This window comes from Rhinolophus sinicus, linkage group LG14 (genome assembly GCF_036562045.2).
Source record: "Rhinolophus sinicus isolate RSC01 linkage group LG14, ASM3656204v1, whole genome shotgun sequence".
Lineage (NCBI taxonomy): Eukaryota > Metazoa > Chordata > Mammalia > Chiroptera > Rhinolophidae > Rhinolophus > Rhinolophus sinicus.
In genome coordinates this window covers 50280061-50301794 of record NC_133763.1, presented here as the reverse complement: position 1 = coordinate 50301794, position 21734 = coordinate 50280061, and the positions used below count along the sequence as shown (strand labels likewise).

At 48.6% G+C, this 21734-nt stretch overlaps 2 protein-coding genes across 3 annotated transcripts; one reads left to right on the top strand and one right to left on the bottom strand.

The window, feature by feature from the left end:
- Positions 1-9450: 9450 nt before the first annotated feature.
- Positions 9451-15196, bottom strand: POLR3GL (RNA polymerase III subunit GL). Its single transcript, XM_019739882.2, has 8 exons — positions 15087-15196; positions 12558-12725; positions 12086-12215; positions 11186-11254; positions 10783-10839; positions 10486-10559; positions 10245-10358; positions 9451-9945 (listed from the first exon to the last, which is right to left on the bottom strand). Exons 2-8 carry the CDS (start codon positions 12681-12683, stop codon positions 9859-9861), a joined length of 657 nt encoding a protein of 218 aa, XP_019595441.1. The 5' UTR covers positions 12684-12725; positions 15087-15196; the 3' UTR covers positions 9451-9858.
- Positions 15197-17148: 1952 nt separating this feature from the next.
- On the top strand, positions 17149-20327 carry ANKRD34A (ankyrin repeat domain 34A). Of its 2 annotated transcripts, XM_019739854.2 has the most exons (3): positions 17149-17332; positions 17433-17496; positions 17881-20327. In XM_019739854.2, the coding sequence occupies exon 3, from the start codon at positions 17997-17999 to the stop codon at positions 19479-19481; it is 1485 nt and encodes a 494-aa protein (XP_019595413.2). In that variant the 5' UTR covers positions 17149-17332; positions 17433-17496; positions 17881-17996; the 3' UTR covers positions 19482-20327. The 2 variants fall into 2 exon arrangements, with proteins under 2 accessions (XP_019595413.2, XP_019595415.2); XM_019739856.2 differs by lacking the exon at positions 17433-17496 and having other exon boundaries at positions 17157-17332.
- The last annotated feature ends 1407 nt before the right edge of the window (positions 20328-21734 follow it).

Sequence of the window (21734 nt, the reverse complement as noted above, 5' to 3'; positions counted from 1 at the left end):
GGAATCTGAGCTACATTTAGTCTTTTCCAATTCACTAAAGAACTCGCTGGGATTCTGGTGGTCTCAGCTATTTTCTACATCCATAGCTAAATCATTACTGGATTCCTTCAATTTTGGAATGTGTGAGCTGCTTTAAAAGGAGCTCTTGAAATACAGGGAAATGAGGTTTGTTGAGGGTATTTGGTAGGAAAGGTTTATGGTTCCATGTTTTACAATTTGGCTTCAGTTTCCAGTGTAAACCTGGTTTATACATAATAAGACAAGGTAATTACGACTTAAGGATTTAGAGTTAGGAGTATTAAATTATTTGAAGGCTGCTCCCATTTTTATCTCTGCAGTTTCTACCACAGTTCTATCTAAGCACATAATCATAACTCAGTAAATGTTTGTTGAATATTCAACCCCACCCTAATCCCTTAGGCTGTGTATGCTTCAGCAGTTCCTATTTCTTGTAGGGTAATAATAGATTGATACCATAATCCCACCTCTTATTTGAAATGATTTTTATTCCTAAAGGAGTGACTAGGATGAGAAACCTTGAGATCGCAGGAGTTAATGTACTTTTCTGATTTCTGGGTTGTTTAAACATTTTAGATCCAGTCCTAGTCCTTATGTGGGGTTTGGCTTTTCTGTGGGCCTCTGCATAACTAACTCCAAACGTCAGACTTCTGGAAGTTCATAAAATCTATGTGAATTGAACAGAAAGTGAAATTGATTCTTTTCCACTTCAATCTTTGTTTGTGTCTGTCTCATTCTCAGTAGCTCTTTTGCCTTTTCCTGGCTCTTTGTGGGTTTTTCCTTACCAAGGTGTCAAAGTCTCTAGCTCTTATCCCATGATGACTCTCACCTTTACTCTCACCTCTGCTTCCTCCTTTAACTTACCTATTGAAGAATTTAGTGGCTCCTCCCTTTTCAAATCTGTGACCAGGAAACTAGGTCAAAGTTGATGGAAAAGTTTTTTTCTGCAGCTGATTTTGCAGAGTCTGGAGGCGTGGAACAAATAGAAGAGCAAGCCAGAGGGCAGGACAAAGGGATGGAGACACCATGGCGTAAATTGTGTGCATGGCCTAGCTGCTGGTACTTGATCTGAGAAGAGGATGGCATGGAGAGGATAGATACCTTACACCCAGATCTGCTAGAGATTTGATCCTCCAAGGGCCAGAACACATGCATCCCCTCCTGATACCTAATACCTCAAATCCAGTACCTTATGAGAGAACTTTCGATAGTCATGGAAATGTTCTATATTTGCAATAACACAGTAGCCACCAGCCACGTGTGGCTATTGAGCTCTGAAATATGGCTGCTGTGACTGATGAACTGAATTTTTTTTTTTAATTGGGGAATATTGGGAACAGTGTTTTTCCAAAACCCATCAGCTCCATGTAAAGTCGTTTTTCAATCTACTGTGTTTCCCCAAAAATAAGACCTAGCCGGACAGTCAGCTCTAATGCATCTTTTGGAGTGAAAATTAATGTAAGACCGGGTCTTATATTTTCACTCTAAAAGACGCATTGGAGTTGACTGTCCGGCTAGGTCTTATTTTCGGGGAAACATGGTGGTTGCAGGGGAGCGCAGCTCAGCTCCAAGTCAAGTCGTTTTCAATCTAGTTGTGGAAGGTACAACTCACTGGCCCATGTGGGACTCGAACCGGTGATCTTGGTGTTCTGAGCACCAACCTCTAACCACTTTACCAACCTGCCGCCCACCTGTGGCTCAGCTCCCAGCTCAAGCCATTGCTTCTCACTGGGCCATGTGGAAATCAAACCGGTGACCTTGGTGCTATGAACACCCTTCCCTAACCACATAGAACCAACTGGCTGCTCTGAATTTTTATTTTTGTTCAACTTCGTTAATTTACATTTAATACGCTCCATGTGATTAGTGACTACCATATTGAACAGTGTGGCCAAGATTTAAGGAAGGAAATAAGTAGCTCTAGCTGTTCATCCAGATGAAACTCACCCTTCCCTTACAGCACAAAAGGCCCCACTAGACTTCCTTTGCCTTCTGTACACAGCTTCTACCTACCCCAGGACTTTCCCTGCGTATGTGCTCACTTAAATCCACTTCCCTGGGTACTGGCCCAGCTGATTCTCCACTACCGAAAGTGGGCAGATATTTTGGGTCTTCCTTCTCCATGCTCTTCTCATATGCCTTTTAATTTTTAAAGTGCTATCACCTGCATGTACCGCCATTCGAGGAGATCCAGTTCTTGGTACCATTTATTCATTAGGTCCAATCTGGTACAGGAAGATTTGAGACAGGACAGGAAGAAAACTACCTAAAGAGAGAAGAGAGCTAGAGAAAGTGAAATGAACAAGAGAAGGGTAGTTACTTCCCCATCCTGGGTCCTTGGCTACCTGGATATTCCTGAACAGACTGGAAACATAAGGATGTAGTAACTTGGCTGAGGCACTGGGAGACAAAAGTGAGTGGAAAGGACCTGACTGAGCACCTGGTCAACAAAAAGCAATCCTGGGAGCTGCAGGGTACAAAGTGGGGTGAATGAGTGACTTTTGTGCAGTTCTTTCAACAGCATACAGCGCTTTTCTTGGCATTCTTTCCTTAAACCACCTCTAGATGACGGAATGCACAAGATGGATATGGAAAATATTTTACCGACCTTCCAACGGCTGAGTCCCTGTCCCAAGCACCCTGACCTCAATAGTTTGGGGCTGGGAGAGCAGAAACTTGTGTCCTATTCTCTGTTCTGACTCTACCTCTGCCTCCCTTTCCTAAGCTGAAAACAAAACAAAACAAAACAAAACAAAAACCCCTCGGAGATGGCTGCAGACCCAATAGATAAGTCTACAGCCTAGAAAACGTCCAAGGATCAGCCTTCCTATTAATATTAATGAGAGATAGTACAGTGTGGGAGTTAAGCACGTGTATCCTGAGGCCCAACTGTCTAAATTCAAATCTTACTTCTACCACTTGACAAGCTGTATGACTTTGGGCAACTTTTTAAAGCTCTCTGCTCCAGTTTGTAAAACGAGTGATCGATTGTTACAGTACCTTCCTCGTAGATTACTGTGAAGATTTTAAAAACATATGTGAGGTGTTAGAAGAATAGCAAGTAAAGTGCTTGTTATCTAAAATAAAAGAGGAGGGATACCCACCGCCACTGGCACCTTGAGGAGTTCACTGCCAGGCATGTCCCAAATTGTTCTTCCTCTCTGACCTGTCAGAAGCAAGGCCGTTCTTTCTTTGTTCCTCTGGATTCCCTTCCTGTGGTTGGGGGACAAAACAGTCTGAGAAGAGGTCAGTGTCTAGAAGCTAACTCAGCCTGGAGTTTATTTGGTAGGGGACAGGTAGCCCACTGTTGGGACTGCCATCCCCAGGCCGGGATGGGCCCTCTACCCATCCCTGGCATCTCATGGTATGTAGATCTGGGGGCACTAGAATGTGCTTCTCAGGCCCCTGGGACCTTCTGAATTTAACTGAGCTTTCTTAACTTTTTAGTATACAACTCCAGGGGAAAGCTTCCCACCATTTGGAGTGATAAACTGAGGAACAGAGAGTGTTGCATATACAATGTGACACTACAAAGAACTCTCAGACTCCTTATTTGAAGGTATTGCATCTGATTGGATTTTCGCCCCCTGAGGTGGACTAGACTGAGTAGCACAAAAACCAGTGGAGATGAGCCCACTGATGAGACCCAAGTCAGCCTATTTAGACTATTCCTGTTTTGTCCTGACCTTGGCTTGACCCTGTTGTACTCTCCATTGGGCCTGTTATGTAAGAAGAATAAAAATAAACAGACTCTGAAGGCTGGGATTTTTCTGATTACCAAGTGTTTGGTCATCCCCGCAATGAAGTGATGGGAGAAAGAGGAGGACGGAGAACACAAGACATAATTGTGAATCCCACGTGCTTTGAGCCCTGGGATGTCAAACAAGGTCTATTCTCATTCCTTATTGGGTGACGAAGCTGCCAACTATCTTTCCAAGTCAATCAAAGGGTCAGTAAACAGGTTCTTGGAAATGTCTGGCTGGGCGCCTAGTTTGGATATTTTTAACCTCCTGGACAGATGGACAGATGAAGGGTTTCGGTTGCTGGGAGGGGAGTTGGGGTTAGGGTCATGAGAACTGTGTTTCCCTTTTATGGCTCTCTGGCTAAAGTGCCCTCCATCGCCACTTCACCTGTCTAAAATTCGGACTTCCTCCTTCATTTATCCAGACTCACAGGATTTCTCTCCATTCCTGGTTTTTCATGCTTGACTCCCCTTCCCACTGTGAGGAATCTTTGATTTCTGTTCCAGACCACAAGATATGTTTTCAGCTCCCTATCCGTGTAGATCAAGGAAAGGGTGGTTGGCCAGTGACACATGCTTCTTTGCTCCCCTGGAGAAAGGTGTATTCTGCCAGAGGCTTCTCTTCAGCTCTAAACTCTCCAAATTCTCCTGCAACCTCATGCACCCCACTAACCCCCCAACTCGTGGGAACAGAATTTGAGACCTTGGGAGCCCAGATCTGGGCCTCATATTCCTTTGGAAAGTAGAAGAAATGTTGGTAGAGGTCAGAGGCAGCAAACAGGGGGTCCATAAGTGGAATCAGCTTGCAGACATTTAGAAACCTGTACAGTTTCTCCCTAAAAACTTCAATTGGTTATAAACATTGAAACACCAAATTTCACTAAACTCTACTGTTCGGGCTTCTCTTAAATGGCAATCATTTGCTAAGACTGACCCACATTCCTTCACGGCACCAACCTGCGGGAGCTGAAGGGGCCAGGCAGGCTCTTATTTACAAGTTCTCACCGCTCCCTGCTGCATTGCACTCACCTGCTTCACTCCTTTGTACCTACCTGCCTGACTACTGTCTGGTGCCTTAGATTTGTCTGAAGTTGTCACCTCTGCTCTAAGTCGTGCTTCTCATATATTTCCTCTGAAGGACCCCTAAGATTAGGGAGAATGAACTATTTTCCCCGGGGTTTCCAGAGCAGTCCAACGTAGCCTGTCACAAGCCAGAAATCTCTTCGAAATATGTATTTTAGATTTCAAAAGTGCACTATTTCATTTATGCCATATAATGTATTTGTGTAGTTTAAGTATAAATATACTTTATCTCCCCCACCAAATCTCAAAAGTAAAATTGACATTCTGGAAGATGGGCCATGTGTATTCTGTGGCTCCAAGTATTCCTCACCACGTCACCCATGAATAATCCAATAATCACCCATGAATAAGCAACATGTGAAGCAAAGACATGACACTAAAGACATGAGGCAAAGAGGGACATGGAAAGAAAGATATGGAGAGAGAGTGGAGAAGAGGAAAAGACTCTCACAGTCATTAAGGATGTGTCTGAGAGACACGCTCTCTCTCTCTGGCCATAAGTCACACCTCCTGGCCTGGCCCAGGCCAGCTCCTGAGGGGTCCGTGGACACCCCTGATAAATCTGGACAGGTGTTAGAGTGGTTGCTCAGAGTGAAAAGCAAGTCTCAAAACAGAAGCCAGGCCAAGTAAGGGAAAGGTGAGAGGCCAAGAGCAGCCAAGTATGATTAGACAGGAAGGATTGTCAGGGGTCAGGAGAGAGGCTTGGGGACAGGGAGAGGAGGGCCTTGAAAAGGGCTGGTCAGCATTTGCCCTTTCTCCCACTGAGCCTATCTTTGTTTCACCTCCTCTTACCACCCCTGCTGGAGGAAAATGAGGTAAACGAGTTACTTTGACCACCTTAGATGATGGAATTTCCTCTCCAGAATAGCTACATCTCTGGCCATAACAGAGTTTAGGAGGATAAGTCCCGGGGCATCTTTCCCTGTCCAAATGGGATTTCACCTATTCTCTGCCAGATAGGAATCCCCCAGATCTGTGTCCTGGACTTAGGTGAATTCCTCCCCCGACCCCCACACCCCCCTTCCCTTTTAGTAAGGCTAAGGCAGGTCTAACTAATCTCCCTCCTATTCTAGTACTTTCAATGCCGCCTTGAGTGTAATGATGTCAGGGATAGGGTGGGGATATTTTCTCCCTCTGTTCATTGTATACCAAGAGAAATGGAATCACAGGATGTGAAGATGCAAGGATAAGCAGGGGTCCAGGTTTGGGAGGTCCAGCCTACATCTGAGATCTGGGAGGACAGAGGTTTGAGAACTGAGACTAGTCCCACACTCAGAGGTCAGGGGGACATAGCCCCACCGTGCATTGGTCAGGACTAGGTTTGAGGAATCTCTGGATTCCTTCCCCCAGAGTCCTGGGTTCCCAAGGTGATCACACTTAGCCCCTCAGGTCCTGCAGTTAGGGTTGTTCGATTGTTTTCCCAGTGATTCCCATTAGGGTTCCTGGGGGACCCTCCCTCCGTTCCCTCCAGGATGCAAAACAGCAAATTAAGTCCTGTTGGGTTTTTCTAAGGTAACGCTAGGCAACTGGAACTTCTTATTTCCAGCTTTCTCATCTCAAACGACCTTGGGGAGACAGTGCACCTCACTAGGGAAAAGGTTAATAGAGAAGGGGTCACCCCTGGTCTGGCCAGACTAGGTAACTGAGCTACAGCATTCCTGTCTGACTCACTTCTGTCCTCTGGCCAGACATGATATATAAGGGGAGAGAGAGAAGACCTGCCCCGCCGGCTCCCTCCTTCCTCAGTCAGAAATATCTTGGTGGTCTGCTTAATTTGAGTCCCAGCCTGGAGATTGTGACCTTGAACTCTTCTGCAGGGGTTATCTCCTTTCTTGCTAGTTGATAGAATTGGTGATCCTCCTGCTACTCAGGCTGAAGCAGGTTCTTGGAAAAGACTGGCTAGATGCCTGAGTTATCTTTAGCTTGCCCAAGCTGAAAATAAGGTGGGAAATCCAGAGGATGGAAGGAGTTCAGCAAAAGCTGGACACGTCCTGACCTTTGTCCTCAGAACCATTTGGACTCTTGCAGGTGGAGCAACATGAACTTGAAGGATTCCCAGTGGACATCCTAATCCAAAATATGTTTCATACAGGAGGAATTTGAGACTTGGAGACCTGACATGACTTTTCTGAGGACACAAAGCTATCAAGCGGAGAAGCTAGGACCATAAACCAGTGCTTTGCCCAGCTGAGATGGCAGCCCTCTCCCGTGGCTTTGTCTTAACCAACCTATTCCTGCAAGCCACCCTTCCTTCCATTCAAAGTTAAAAAGGAAGATAATTGTCTTTTTCCTCACCAAACCGAGGGGGTCCTACCCACTGACATTTGACCCTTGAATTTTCTTTGGTCTGCATTCCCAATCTTCTAAACTGCACATTGCATCCAGGTCTCCTATTCAGCCCTGAAACTACTTGGGTCCCTGCACTTAAATTTGCAGACCCCACTCTCAAGCTTCCTGCCCAAGATGGGAGGGGGCCAGGGGGCTAGGAACATACGGTAGGGAAAGATAGGATTCTTGCCGGAGAACCTACCCTGGCTGGGGCCAACGTAGCCCAGGCTGTGGGCGTAGAGTAACCTGTTCAACATAAGCAGGCCCCAGCAGGTACCGAGTACATGGCTGAGCAAGCGATGTGTGGGTCCTCTCTACATGTTTACAAGCAGGGCCTCAACCTCTGCCCTCTCATTTGGTCCTCCAGAGGAATAGCAGCCCTGTCTGACAGAGCCTGTGGAAAGTAGGGGAAAGGTCAGTGGAAATAGTCTCGCCCGTGCTGGGAAAGGCTCTGGAATCTGGGGAAGCTGCTGAGTCCCATGTCTCTGGCTTTGTTAGCAAGGTCACCTGACAGGAGGTGCAAGAAGCCAGACAGGAAAGAGTCCAAAAAAAATCCGATCTTTCCGATACTTGGTCTCTGAGGCAGTACAACCGATCTCAAGTGGTAATTGTAACCTTTGTCCTCCTTTCCCCCATTTCATGGGAAAAGGGTGGTGGTGTATACAGGTGGGGGGCAGGGATTGTTCTAGTCCTCCTCTACTGTCTCTTGTGGAGAATCGGCTTTGTTCCCATTCTTTTAAGTTCCCAGGCTGGCATTAGGTGGGATTTTAGAGGGCTGGATGTGACCCCAACACAGACAGTGATATAGCTAAGCTAGGACTGGTATGTGTGTGTGTGTGTAGGAGAGAAGGGCAAAAGGAGATTTTCCAGATCTTTTACTTTTGTTTCTTATCCATTTCTCCTTAGCTGTAATCACAGGCTATAGTGGGACTGTGGGGAACCCCAGTGACAGGTCCTCTGGCCCTTCCCCCCCACACACACACTTACTCACAACACCCCAGAGAGCTAAAAAGGGAAACATGTCAATCATCACAAATTGCTCAATAACTCTAGTACGTTCTATTTCTATCCCTGTTTTCTTCTGTCCTCTTGGCTTCTTCTACCGGAACACCTACGACCGTACCCGTACCAGGCTCGTAAGGTGCTTTCCCTCAATGCAGTCTGAGCCCCTATTCATTCTTTACAATGGGATCAGAAATATCTGACGTTAGTCACTGTCACTCGATGCTGTAGGGAATTCAGTTTGCCTGCCTGAATATGGGTGGGGCATTTCTTGAAATTTCTCCTGCTTCCCATCATTCCTGTTTTCAAACGTTTAGTAGGGTTGCTCTGACAGCTTCCCAGCGATCAGCGCCCGCCTTCCTAGTCAGTCCCTATTGTGGACACGCAGCTAGCCCGTGACTGCTGCATGCCAAGTGGCTGGAACCAATCAGCTCATCGAGGGCTTCTTCAGAAGCCAATCAGAGCTCAGGGAAGTGACCTCACCCAAGGGAGAGCTGTGTGGGCGAGAAATCACCTCTTAGAGCTGTGAGTGTCCCGTGTGGGCGAGAAATCACCTCTTAGAGCTGTGAGTGTCCCCAAGTGTCCCCTCCTCCCCACCCTCCTTACTTCCTGTAAAGCTATGCTGCCGACCCCCTTCCCCCTAAGAAGGGAGTGAGAAAGCCTAACTAAATTGCAGAAAGGAAGAACCAAAAGAGAAACTGCAACTCAGCCACACAGTGGCTTCTAGAAGTGGACAATAGAATATTTAGGGGGCTCCCTCTGCACAGATGTACCTTTCAAAGTGGGGTCTCCAGGGCCTGGAAGTTGGAAGTAGGTGCCTGTGCTGAAGAATGGGCACCTCCTCCTGATTCCCTCCCCGCACCTGGCTTTCTTGACTCGCCCCACAGAAACAGCTGCAATCATTCTTTGTAAACAAGGACAAGATCAAGGTCACATGTGGGAAAGAAAGGGCCTGTGTCCTTGTGAACACAGGCGAACAGACACAATCGTGTCCCTGGGGCCTGAGGACCAGAGGCTCAGAAGCCAGCTGCTGGTCTTCAGGGCGTGAGCTGTTCTCTTCTACTCACCCTGCACATCCCTGCAGATGAGTTTCCCGAATGTTCTGGGCAGGGCTAGATTGGGAGCAGGTGTCAGAGGACAGGAAGGGGCAGAGGACAGGAAGGCTGTAACCCCCGGCGTCTCACACTAGACTCTGACAGGTAAGGAGAGAATGGTTCAGCCAGGCACCCCCTTCATTCCTCCAGCTCTCTCCCACCACGCCTCATCCTGCACACAGAGACAGATAAAAATACTTTATTTAAAAATATAAAACTGGCCTTGTTTCTCCTAACTGCTCCCACCCCCAGTGATCTTCACAAAGAACTATAAAATAAAAAAAATGGATAGGGGCTGTCTCAGCTCTAACAACGCCGGTTCTTATTTCAACCCTCTCTCTCCATTTCATACATTTAAGACGTTGGTTCTCTGTCTTTTCCCCAAGACAGCAGAGGTGATACAAGGGTAGAGGGAGAAGAAGGGGAGAAAAGAGAATCATTCTTCATTTCTATCTCCAGGGACCAAACAGGTTATCTGGACTCTGAGCACATGATTTGCTTGTCCACAAAACTAAGTAAGAGGGACGATTACTCTCTGTCCCCTAAATCAAGAAAGATATGAAGGTCCAGGCTGTCGTGTAGGGTCCTTCGTCAGTATATAGCCTCATCCATATTGTCATCACTGTCACCCCCAAAGTCTTCTCCATTGTCGAAATATGACATGATGTAATCGGTTTCCTGAAACAGAAAATAAAGAAAAGTCAGGCACGCGTTCGGCATGGTCCTTCCTCCCCGTGGACCAGGCCCCCTCCCTCCCAATCACACCATTCCAGGCTTGGAAATCCCTTCCCACAGTCGTTCGCTCTTGAAAAGAGCCTCGGGACAGATAGAGCAGAGGGCACTCTCCTTTGGGAGCGTTGTCTCTTCTGGTCCTCCAACACTGAAGAGAACACCCTGATGGACAGAGCTGACATTCCCAGAGCTCGTGAGGGCAAAGGGCAAGAGAGAGGGAGTAGGTGGCGGGACGTCCCCTTCACCTCTTCATGCTCTTCTTCATCATATTCTTCTTCTTCCTCCTCTTCCTTCTCCTCTTCTTCTTCTTTCTCCTCATCTTCCTCTGAAGTCACTTCTTCCTCCTTCTTCTCCAGGGTCTTATGTGAATAGGAAGAAAAACCCAGACTCAGCTCACGGAAGGGAAAAACGGAAACACACAGGGGCCAGAGAGCAGAGGAAATGGATCTGGGGCCCAGGTGGTCTCTATGCACATTTTCTCTTTACCTCTAGTTTCTGTATTGTTTCCTCCTTATCTTCTGTGGTCTTAGGGGGCCTCTTGGGGAGTAGAATGGTGGTCCCTGGTGCGGGGATCAAAAGGTGAACATCAGAGAGCAAACCTCCTTGTTGGCTTCCTACCCACCTTCCTGTAGCGAACATGTTCCTCTGCTGCCCTCATGTGGCCACCATGGCCACCAGCAAAAATACTGCGTGGTTTGGGTAGGAATTGGGAGGGCGGGCAAGACGACCAGCAGCCTCGGCCCTACAGCTCATGAAGGAAACCTCCTTTTTCCCTGCACTCACGCTCCTTCTGTAGCTTCCGCACTCGGATCTTCAGCTCCCGGGGTAGACGTCGCCAATCTGGGAATAGTGGGAATGGAAAATTCAATAAGATCTTGTCTGGGGTCTTCTAAGAATGGTGACTGGTTTTAAAGGAAAAATAAGAGTTGGGATAAAGGTGAGAAAGAAAGGGGTTGGGTCAAAGTTTCTTGGAATAAAACTGCGTCTTGGATGCCTCCCGGGGAGTGAGGGCTATTTAATAGGTTTTGAGGTAGAGCCTGGGAGTGTTTATAAGCACATCTAAGGATTGTAAATACTGAATGGAGTGGAGCAGGGACAGAGGAGGATGAATGGGCTGGTGGCTTGTGGCTTGAGGCATCTCAAACATTTGAAAGAAGGGCAGTCCATGAAAAGGCTCATCACCTACCAGGGTTCCAATCGATGGCATTGTCAATCGGCCCTGACATCTGATATTTGTCGGAGTAACGCTCCACATCTGAGGGGTCAGAAGCCAAAGGTCAGTTTTATTTTTTCAGAGCCCTAGAACAGGCCCAGCCCTCTCAATATTCAGGAATTGTCTGTTCCCCCTCAGCCCAAACCCAGAGCCCAGGGTGTCAGCTTCAGTGAGGACTTTCAACACTCTTTGCCTGTCCCTTTGCCACCCCAAATTACAGTGTTTTTGTTATCTCCCTTAACCCAAAGGCATGACTATATTGAGGGGTAGTGTGGGACAGTGTAAGACGAGAGAGCTGTCTTCCCTTTACTCCTTGTTAATGGGGATAATTTAGACAAGTCTTTCCTCTCTCTGAGCTGCAGCTTGTAGGGCTTCAACAGGAATGTACTGGTTGTCAATATACTGAATGACTATACTTCCACAGAAGTTGGTGAATATCCACCACCTCAAGTGCCCCCTTCTCCAGTCTCTTCTGGTCCCCCTAACCTCTCCACCACCCACCAACCAAAGAGGTAATACTTTAGTTTGCAGGGCTTCTCAGAGACCCAGCGCCTGCCCCCCTTCTGATTGGTTGGTGCCTGTAATATCCAGATTGTTAAAAATTATAATACATCGCCTCCATTTATACCTGTGAAATGGACGTCTTAATACTTAACCTCCTACTGTCCCAAGACTATCGTGAGACTCAAAACAAACTATGGATATTGTCATGCATTTCAAATGCAGGGGTAATTATTATGATCTCCCCAGTTAGACGGACTCCCCCATTAGTCCGGTGCCTCTTCTGGCGTCTCTGGCCCCCAAGGGTGCTGAATATAGGGCACTGCTTACAGAAGGCATTCAGAACACAATGACGCTAGCATTCCAACTGACCTCTCTTGGGGACAGCTGGCCGGATGAAGTAGGGGAGCTGCCTCATGGCCCCTCGGAGCTCTTGCTTCAGTGCCAGGACATATTCCCCTTCCTCTCCTGAGGGCAGAGGCACTGGGCGGAACTCCAAGGGCTAAGGAGGCAGGCACAGTGGTCAGTCCAGGGAGAAAACGCCAGAGTACAAATCCAGGAGGGTGTGTAGCACAATTCAATCCAATGCTCCTACTGAGCAAAGGGCCAAAGGAAAATGGAGGGGGGGGGGAGCAACACAGCATTGTGAAAGCTGGGGAGCTGGGAATGTGGGAAGTAAGGGTAGACACTTCCTTGCCTGAAAAGCATCCCATGTGAGTTGGAAGCATAGAGACACGGAGGGGCAAGATGAGGATAGTTTTATGATGGCCCAGGAGAAACCCAGGCTCATACATAGTCAGCCAGGGGTACTTGGGAGGCTTGGGAAGGGAGGGAAGGCACTCACCGGGAAAAGTGGAGAAGGTTGCAGGGTGGGTGGAGGCAGAGCATCCCCCTTCCCAATGCCCACAGCCTCCATGTTGAAGGTCAACTGGCCCCGGCCCCGACCCCGGCCCCCACCCCGGCTGGCCATGGTGGAGGGGGCCTGGATAGTCAGAGATCCAGTGAGAAAAACCTGATAAAGACAAAAATGAAAAGTACAGTAGAATGGATAGGAAGCCAGGGAGGTACAAGACACTCAATCTTTTCTCCCTTGGACCTGAAAAATTTTGACTGAGAAGGCATAGTGTCAGGCAGGGTATTTCTGGAACTGTAAATGTGGATGAGATATGGTCCCAACAGGACAGATAATTGCAATATAGTATAACTGTAGCACAAAGGGAAAAGTGATTAGATCTTTGGATAAAACTTCACTACATCTCTAAGAAAATTTGATATTTATCACCATCTGCATATCTACAGATGATCTTTGAATTTTTTCTCTCCCTGGCTTTTCAAACCCAACCAGGCCCCAATTCAATCCAATGCAGTGCATTTCAACTAAACATTTATTAAGCATCTACCATGAAAATAGTAGTGTGTCAGGCATTGTGGGGACAGAGGGATAAGTTGGTCTTGCTGTCAGTAGGGAGGGGGTGCGGGAGTGGGGAGAAGAACCATTACAATCAAATTAAAATCTTTTTAAACATCACTTAGAAGCACAGAATCTTAGAATTGGAAGGACCCATCAAGTTATCTAGTCCAAACTCCCTCCCAGTGCAGTACTCTATTCCATAAGTTAGTCATTCAGCTTCTGGTGACATATTCCTAAAGAGATGGTGTCCAGTTTTCTCCATTCCAATGTAATCAATTGCTGAATTGAAAGTTCCCCTTGCTACTGAATTGAACTCTGCCTCTTGTCAACAGTCCTGAGGGGCCAGTCAGAGGCAATCCTGCTTTAAAAAAATAATCTCCCCTCAAGAAATCATCAGATACATAGTCAGAGATACAAGTGCCAGGATGCTCATCAAAGAGCTATTCATGGTAGTAAAAAATATGAAATAATCTAAAGGGTCCAAGAAGAAAATAAATGGTTCAAATATCCACTTTAGACTATTATATAGCCATAAACATGACTTCAAATAATATTTAAAGGCAGAGAAATGTTCACAGTTTAAAGTGGGGGGGAACATAAAATTGTATTTATTGTATGGCCCTATTTATGTAATATACACACACATACACATATATGCAGAAAAGAAATTGAAAGGGTACACGTTAAAGTAATAATGGTTATCACTACATCATGGTTGCAAAATAATAGGCATTTTAATTTATATTTTTATGTTTCTGAATTTTCTAGAATAAATGTGTATTACTTCTATGATCAGAAAACAAAAGGGATGGTTTTCTTTATTTTTAAGAATGCTATCATTAGGACAGCGCTCCCTCTTTGACAGTGGAAGTGTGGAATGCATTTCATTGAGCTATTATATTTGTTTAGAATATTTGTTGGATATTAACTGAAGGACAAATATCCAAAAATGGAATGATGTGCGAAGTGAGGTAAGGAGTTCGCTTACAAAAGACGTTTAAATAGAAGTTAGATAACAATTTACTAAACATGGTTTATCAGAGGAAGGATGCATGTCTACTGTAGAGGATTCACTATGATCCCCATTGTCTAGCATTGTGTCTGGCATACAGTAGATACTCAATAAACATCAATTGAATGAATGAATCAATCAATCAATCAATGAATACATGGTTTCTAAGGGCTCTTCCAAACTTGAAACCTTGTGATTCATAAAGCCTCCCTTCACCATCCCAATCTTCTTAGCTTTCTCCTTTCTCTGGACTGTGGGAGCAATTATATTATGAACCACTAATTTAAGAGATCTTAATTATATACTATATTGCATTTTATTTTGTCTTTTATTAATTGTTTCCTAATTACGCTAGGAGTTTAAATTCTTCGTCCCCAATCAATTCCATTCAATTAACTTTTATTGGGCACTGTGTATTAAGTACTAGAACCTGCCCTACAAAACCTTGTAGTCTAAGAATAGTAACATTAAAAACAGCGTGTACTTAAGTACTCTAATACAGGTATGCATAAAATGCTACCATCAGACTGGGGAACAATTAATTCTGCAAAAAAGGTGATCCAGGAAAGCTACAGGTAGGAAGGAGGTAATCTTTCAGCTGAATCTTTATAGGTAACCAGGAGTCTATTAGGCTCTTAGACAGGGGAACAATATTAACAGATTTGGGGGAAGGTGATGCCATTGCAAAGAGTCAGAGGTACAAGAATAAATCTTCCTCACTTTCTGCTTTACCATCTCTCGCCTATGCACAAAAGAAAACTACAGCTCTCTGGTATACAATCAATGCAGCAAGTGGGAACCCAGAGGAGAAAGGGTAGGGAGCCAGAAGGGGGGCTGATCCAACAGACAGCCAGAGAGCGTTGTCTATGTATCTCGCAGCTTTGCCCTGGTGAACTAGTTCGGGAAATGTGGGACCGAACCGGGTCAGAGCCACCAGGTCGGTGCCTTACCTGCTGCCCCTCCCCCACGCGGAGCCAAAACCGCAGCCAACTTGAAATTTCCTCGTCTTCCTCAAACGGGTGGCGTTCTAGGTCCGCCTCCCGGAGCTCCCCATTGGTGAATTCTCCCGGCCAATCTAGGAGAAGCCGAGGAGGGAGGCCCGCCCACTTCAAGCAGAGAAGAAGGAGGGAGGAAGAGAGTCGCCGGAACCCAGGCTTAGGGAGCCCGGCACGGAGAGAGATGGGATTGCAGAATTAACCAGGGGTCAGTTATTTCGACCTCATCTTGGATGGAGGAGACCCTGGCTAGAGAGAGTTCACAAACGGAACCTGACACTCAGATCTCACCGAGGGACTCAGTTGAGAGAGCTCCCACAGAGAAATGAACCCCTAGGCAACCTGCTCATTAAGGAACAGTCTTTTTGTCACTCTGGTTTCACAGTTTGGCCTCTCCTCCATTACTCCAACCTTCCCTTCAGTCCTACACTGCTTCCCTCTAGCACCACCAATGAATACTTTTTTAAAAAAAATTTTTCCCTGTGGGTTGTTGTCTGTGAGAAGTTGGGAAGAGGGTTTGAAGAAGGAAAAATTAGGAATCAGAACCAGAGTTGGGGAGGCAGAGCAGGAGCCCAGTGTTTCCTGCATCTTCCACTGCCTTCCAGCTTCTCCTGGCCCTTGGCAAGGGGGGAGCAGGGCGGTAGAAGAAGTCCTACTTTCACAAGAACAGAAAGAGGGAGTTAGTCAAGAAGAATATCCCAGATGTCGAGAAAACGGCCCTGGAATGAAGCCTCTGGACTTGGAAGGCTGTATGCAGGTGTAGTGACAAGTGCCCAGTCTTTGGAACAGGACAGAGCAGAACTATGAGGCTTTGGAGAACTTGCTTAGCTTTACTAAGCCTCAGTTTCTTTGTAACAAGAAGATCATTCCTACCGTACAGCGTTGTGGGGATTGGGTATCATGCATGTAAAGTACTTGGCACATTGTTAATGCCCAATAAATGGTAGCTAGTAAAAATGGGTAGCTGCCCTGCAAATAGTTCTCTCTCCCCCTTCTTCAGAAACATTATTTGTAGTATCTTATGTCTGTCTGTTGGCCTCCAGCCTCTGAATTCTCTCAGGTTAGTTTTCCAAATCCTTAGGATTTTTTTTCTTCATTCCCCCACTCTCCCTGATGCCTTCCAGCTGGACACAAACTCATTCCTAAAATATGCAGATGGAGCTATGGTAACCATGGAGACAGGGCAGGTGGCAAGGAGAGGCAGAGACAGACAGTGAGAGAAACCGATTGCGACAGATAGGGAAGGGTGAAGACTTAAGGAGCGATTTGGACAGAGACCTTCAAGCAAGATGAAAAAATAATGAGACTAAGTGAGACGGAAAGTAAAGAGGTGCAGTGAGAAAGGATGTGTCACAAGGTTCTCTCTTTTCTCTGCCCCTTTTCTATCCCCCACCCCGAATATGGGGAGGAAACGTCTGAAAGCCCCTTGCTGTACCTACAACTGGCCCCAGATATCCTCCTCATACTTATCAAAGATGTCTGCACAAGGAGCTGAGGTCCAAGTTTATCTGTATTGTGTGTTCCATTTTGGGGGAAGTAGAGTGAGGATGTACCGCTGTGTCCGACCCCAGCTCTCCCTGACCTTTAAACCATGAGATCTCTTGCCTCTCTCTGCACATTATGGACTCCGGCTGTGGATAAACTCGCCTCTCTCCACCCCTCTTCAGTGTGCCCTGTGCGGTTTGTGGTAGGTCAGGTCTGGCGCACAAGCGCACATAAACACACCAAGCGCGGAGAATGGGGATCTGAAGCTCAACGAAGAATTGGGGTGGTCCCAGGCCGGGTCGCGGAGGAATCTCCTAAGGAACATCTAGGTTTGTTGGGGCCGAGAGGGAGGTCGGCTAAGCAAGAGAAGACAGGATTGGAGCTTCTAGGTTTAGAGGGCTTATATGTGCATGGGTGGGGGAACGGTTTGGTGCCCGACGCCCCCACCCGCAGAGACTAGGCTATAAATAGCAAGGCAGAGCTCCGCCCTTCGCACCCCCCCCCCCCCCAGCTTCTCTCCTCCCGAGCCGGCGCTGTGCCCGGGGCGCACCGGGAGGAGGGACCACGATCCTGTGCCTGGGCGCAGATACTGACACCAAGGGAATCCGGGTGCCCCCCCACGCCATGTGGGCCCCTGGGAAACTGGCTCCACCACCCCGGTTGCCCGGTGGCCCTGGCCTCAGTCCTGGCCGGGCGGAGATCCTGCGGACATTCAGGTATCTATTTGGACTCACAGCCTGGGAGGGGAAGAGCAACGAGTGATGGGGAACATAGCAGGGCAAAAGAGCCCCCCAATTCTCCCCCCACCCGTTTTAGGTCCCAAATGCAAGCTGCTTCCCTCCCCCCACTCAATTTATGGGGCTGTGGCAACCTAAAAGAGGTTAGGAATTGGAATCTGTGTGTGAATGTAAGGGTGCATGTGCGTGGGTGGGTGGTGTTCAGCATCCTAGAAAGGGGGATTCCAAGTGCGGATAAGAAAAGGGGGATGCTGGAAAGGTCTGATAAGCCGTGGGGTGAGGGTGGGGGTGCGGATATCTCTGCGCGTGCACGTACGCATTTGCACGCGCGCTCGTTCTTTAATGCGGGTGCACCCTTCCCACCTCCTCAGGCATGCGCTGGGGGGAGGGGTCGGCTCAAAGGCATGAGTTAGTAGAAGGACCGTGTGCCTTGCAGTGAAGATCTCCCCCGCCCCGCGCCGGGTCCTTCCACCGGTGCCTCAGTTTCCCTGCCTGACTCCATCAATAAATCTCTCTCTTTCTCGCAGGGATTGGCTTCGCCATTGAGCCCTCAGGCCTCTGCCATCCACCACCCCCACACCCCTAGCCTTCTTCGGCAGGTCCCAGGCCCCGTTCCATCGGTGCTCTCGCCCCAGCCGCAGCTATGCTGCACACCGAGGGCCACGCTCTTCTTCGGGCTGTGGGTCAGGGTAAGCTACGCTTGGCCCGTTTGCTTCTGGAGGGGGGCGCCTACGTGAATGAGGGTGATGCCCAGGGGGAGACTGCGCTAATGGCTGCCTGTCGGGCCCGCTACGATGACCCCCAGAACAAGGCGCGTATGGTACGCTACCTCCTGGAACAAGGCGCGGACCCCAACATCGCAGACCGCCTAGGGCGCACCGCGCTCATGCACGCTTGCGCCGGGGGTGGGGGCGCCGCAGTAGTCTCGCTGCTCCTCGCCCACGGCGCAGACCCCTCAGTCCGAGATCACGCGGGCGCCTCGGCACTTGTCCACGCCCTGGACCGCGGGGACCGCGAGACCCTTGCCACGCTGCTGGACGCTTGTAAGGCCAAGGGCACGGAGGTCATCATCATCACCACCGACACCTCGCCTTCGGGCACCAAGAAGACCCGGCAGTATCTCAATTCCCCACCGTCCCCGGGGGTGGAGGACCCCGCTCCCGCTCCTCCTAGCCCGGGGGTCTGCACGTCACCTTCGGAAATCCAACTGCAGACTGCAGGAGGAGGACGGGGGTTGCTATCCCCTCGCACCCAGGAAGAAGAGGAGAAGCGGGACGTATTTGAATTCCCTCTTCCTAAGCCACCCGATGAACCCTCCCCTTCTGAACCGCTCCCCAAACCACCCCGTCACCCTCCGAAACCACTAAAAAGGCTCAACTCCGAGCCCTGGGGCCTAGTGGCTCCTCAACCGGTCCCACCCGCAGAAGGGAGGCCGGGGATGGAGCGCCTGACCGCCGAATTTAATGGCCTGACCCTGACAGGCCGACCCCGTCTTTCCAGACGTCACAGCACCGAAGGCCCGGAGGACCCGCCCCCGTGGGCGGAGAAAGTGATGGGTGGAGGTCCCCTCTCTCGCCGAAACACCGCACCAGAAGCTCAGGAGTCTGGTCTCCCTTCAGGGCTGAGGCAGAAACTGAGCCGCATGGAGCCGGTGGAGCTGGACACCCCCGGAAATCTTTGCCCTGACTCGCCGGAGTGCAGCCGCCCGTCCCTGGAACGCCGCCGATACAGCGCCTCCCCGCTGACCCTCCCTCCGGCCGGCTCGGCTCCCTCCCCGCGCCAGTCCCTGGAGAGTCTGCCAGGGGCTGTATCTCCGCTGAGTGGGCGGAGGCGAAGTCCTGGGCTGCTGGAGCGGAGGGGCTCCGGGACATTGCTCCTGGACCATATCTCGCAAACGCGGCCAGGTTTCCTGCCCCCGCTCAACGTCAGCCCCCATCCTCCCATCCCCGACATTCGCCCCCAACCCGGAGGTCGGGCGCCTTCGCTGCCCGCCCCTCCCCAGGCGGGGGCGCCAGCCTCTCCCAGGACCAAGAGAAAGTTGGTGAGGCGCCACTCCATGCAGACTGAGCAGATCCGCCTGTTAGGGGGATTCCAGAGTCTAGGCGGGCCAGGGGAGCCAGGGCGCTGAGAAGAGTGAAAGGAGCCAAGGAGGGTGGGGGATCAGGACTTTGATGGGACAGGCGAAAGAACCAGCTCACACACACACCACGGACATAAGGGTCTCTTGCATGTGCTCATGGGCACGGTGCACGCACACATGGGCAAACGTGTCCACAAGCACAGTTACTCTTATTTGCAGGGAAGGGTAAGTACTCTATTTATTGGGCATATAGACACATGCATTCATGCCCTGGTCACTTCACATGCATATGGGATTAGTTGGGTACCAACAGGCACTGCAAACACTGGGCCACTTGTGCTAAGGCCCCAAATGGGTCCCAAACTCACTTGCATTTTTGTTCAGAAACAGTATGGAACCCCTACTTATGGATAGTCTCCAATCTCTTTGCTCTCCCTACAGAAGCAACCCCTTGTTTTCCATATATGCCCCGCAACACAGCCCACTCATGATTTTGAACACTCTACCCTCTTCGTGAATATTCCACCCTGTTCTGCAGGTCTTGCTTCTCTCTCCAGGCCCAGCTCCTTATTCACACCCTGCTTCCAGCCCTCACCACTGCTCAAGATATCTTCTTCACTGTCCTTGGGGGTTTCCAGCAGCAACCCCTAGGCTCAGTTCTGCTGCTGCTCTTCCTGCTCTCAGCTTTACTTCTCAACTTCCCACTTTTTATTCCCACCCTGTTCCCCCAGCCAGTACAACAGGTTGTCTCATTTTCCCAGGGGGTGGGTCATGGGCTCTAAGCTGCTCTTCTGTGTGTCTGAGCTTATGAACACCCCCACAGGTAGAAGTGGGGAGTAACCCTAAATCACTCCTCTCTCCACTTGACATATCAAATAAATGTGTTCAGAAGTCTCTGTTTTGTCACTTCTGCCTGGGGGTGTGGGGTGTGGGGAATGAGGAACGGGGAAGGAGGGTAATGCTAACTAATAAGCTAGGGGATACTTAGAGGTCCCACTCACTTTCTTTCCAGGAAACCAACTAACCAACTGTGGTTGTAGAAGAAAAGGCAAGTGTCCAGTGTCCTAAAGGTTTTAAGGCATTTGATAGGCTTTCATTTCCCCCAGTCTCCCCTATGTCCATCCTCAAATTCTTTAAGATTCCTAGGAAGAGTCCCTCCCTCCACCATCAGCAGATATATGTCAGTAGATTAACTGTCCCTCTTTCAAGCTTCCTATTTCTTGAGCACTCCTAAGTTTTTCCTCAGGGTTCTAACTTTCATCTCACCAGGTTCATTTCATCCATTTTCTTCTGCTTTCTATTTCCTCATCCTTGATTTCAGAGCCACAGTAGGGTAGAGAGAGACATATTGAGAGGGAAAGAGAGGAGAAAAGAGGAGTTAGTATATAACCTGACCTAGGTAAAAATGGCATGATATGGTCAACTGACAAAGGATATGTGTGTGTGTGTGTGTGTGTGTGTGTGTGTACGCACGCGCATGAGTCATCAGAAGACCCTAGCCTGACAGGTTCTATGAACAAGGGTACCTGTCTCAATCTGCCCCCTGGACCTCTCAGTTTGCTAGTTTTCTGCATATATTCTAACTCTTCCTCACTCTAATGGGAGGTAAGAGAGCAGCCCCTTTTACTCTTTCTTACTCCCCCCAACTTAGAACAGGTGAAATCAGAAAATTACCCAGCAATGTGGTATAATGAAAGATCAAAATATTGGGCATCAGAAGACCTATGTCTGACCCTCCCCTTTGCCATCTCCTAGCTATTAATTTTGGGCAATTTTATTTAGTCTCATGGAGTATCAGTTTCCTTAACCATAAAATGCTAAAATCTAGTTAGTGATTGTGTTTATTAAATAAGACAATGCACTAGGTGCATTGCATACTGTCTGACATATAGTAAGTAAATATTGGCTCATTAAATGTCAGCATCGTTCGTTCATTGCTTTAACTCCACCACCAATTGCATGCGATCTTGGACAAGTCACACCACTTCTCTGAGCCAGTTTCCTCATCTATAAAATGAGTAGTCAGACAAATGATCTCTAAGTATCTTCTCACTCTACAATTCCCACAGACTTGCTTCCAGGCCTATTTCCCCCCACGCCCCAGCCTCGCCCCAGGGAATTTCTAGTGTTCCCAAAGACGGCGCCCAAGCTAAGCTTCTTTCGGGTGGAGGCTATCGCTTTCTCTCTTTGCAATTGGGTGCTCAGAACCTCCGCCCTCCGCAATAATTTGCCTACGGCTGAGCTGCAGCCCGCCAGCTCCCGCCAGCTCCCGCCCCCCTTTGGTGATTGGCATAGGACCTG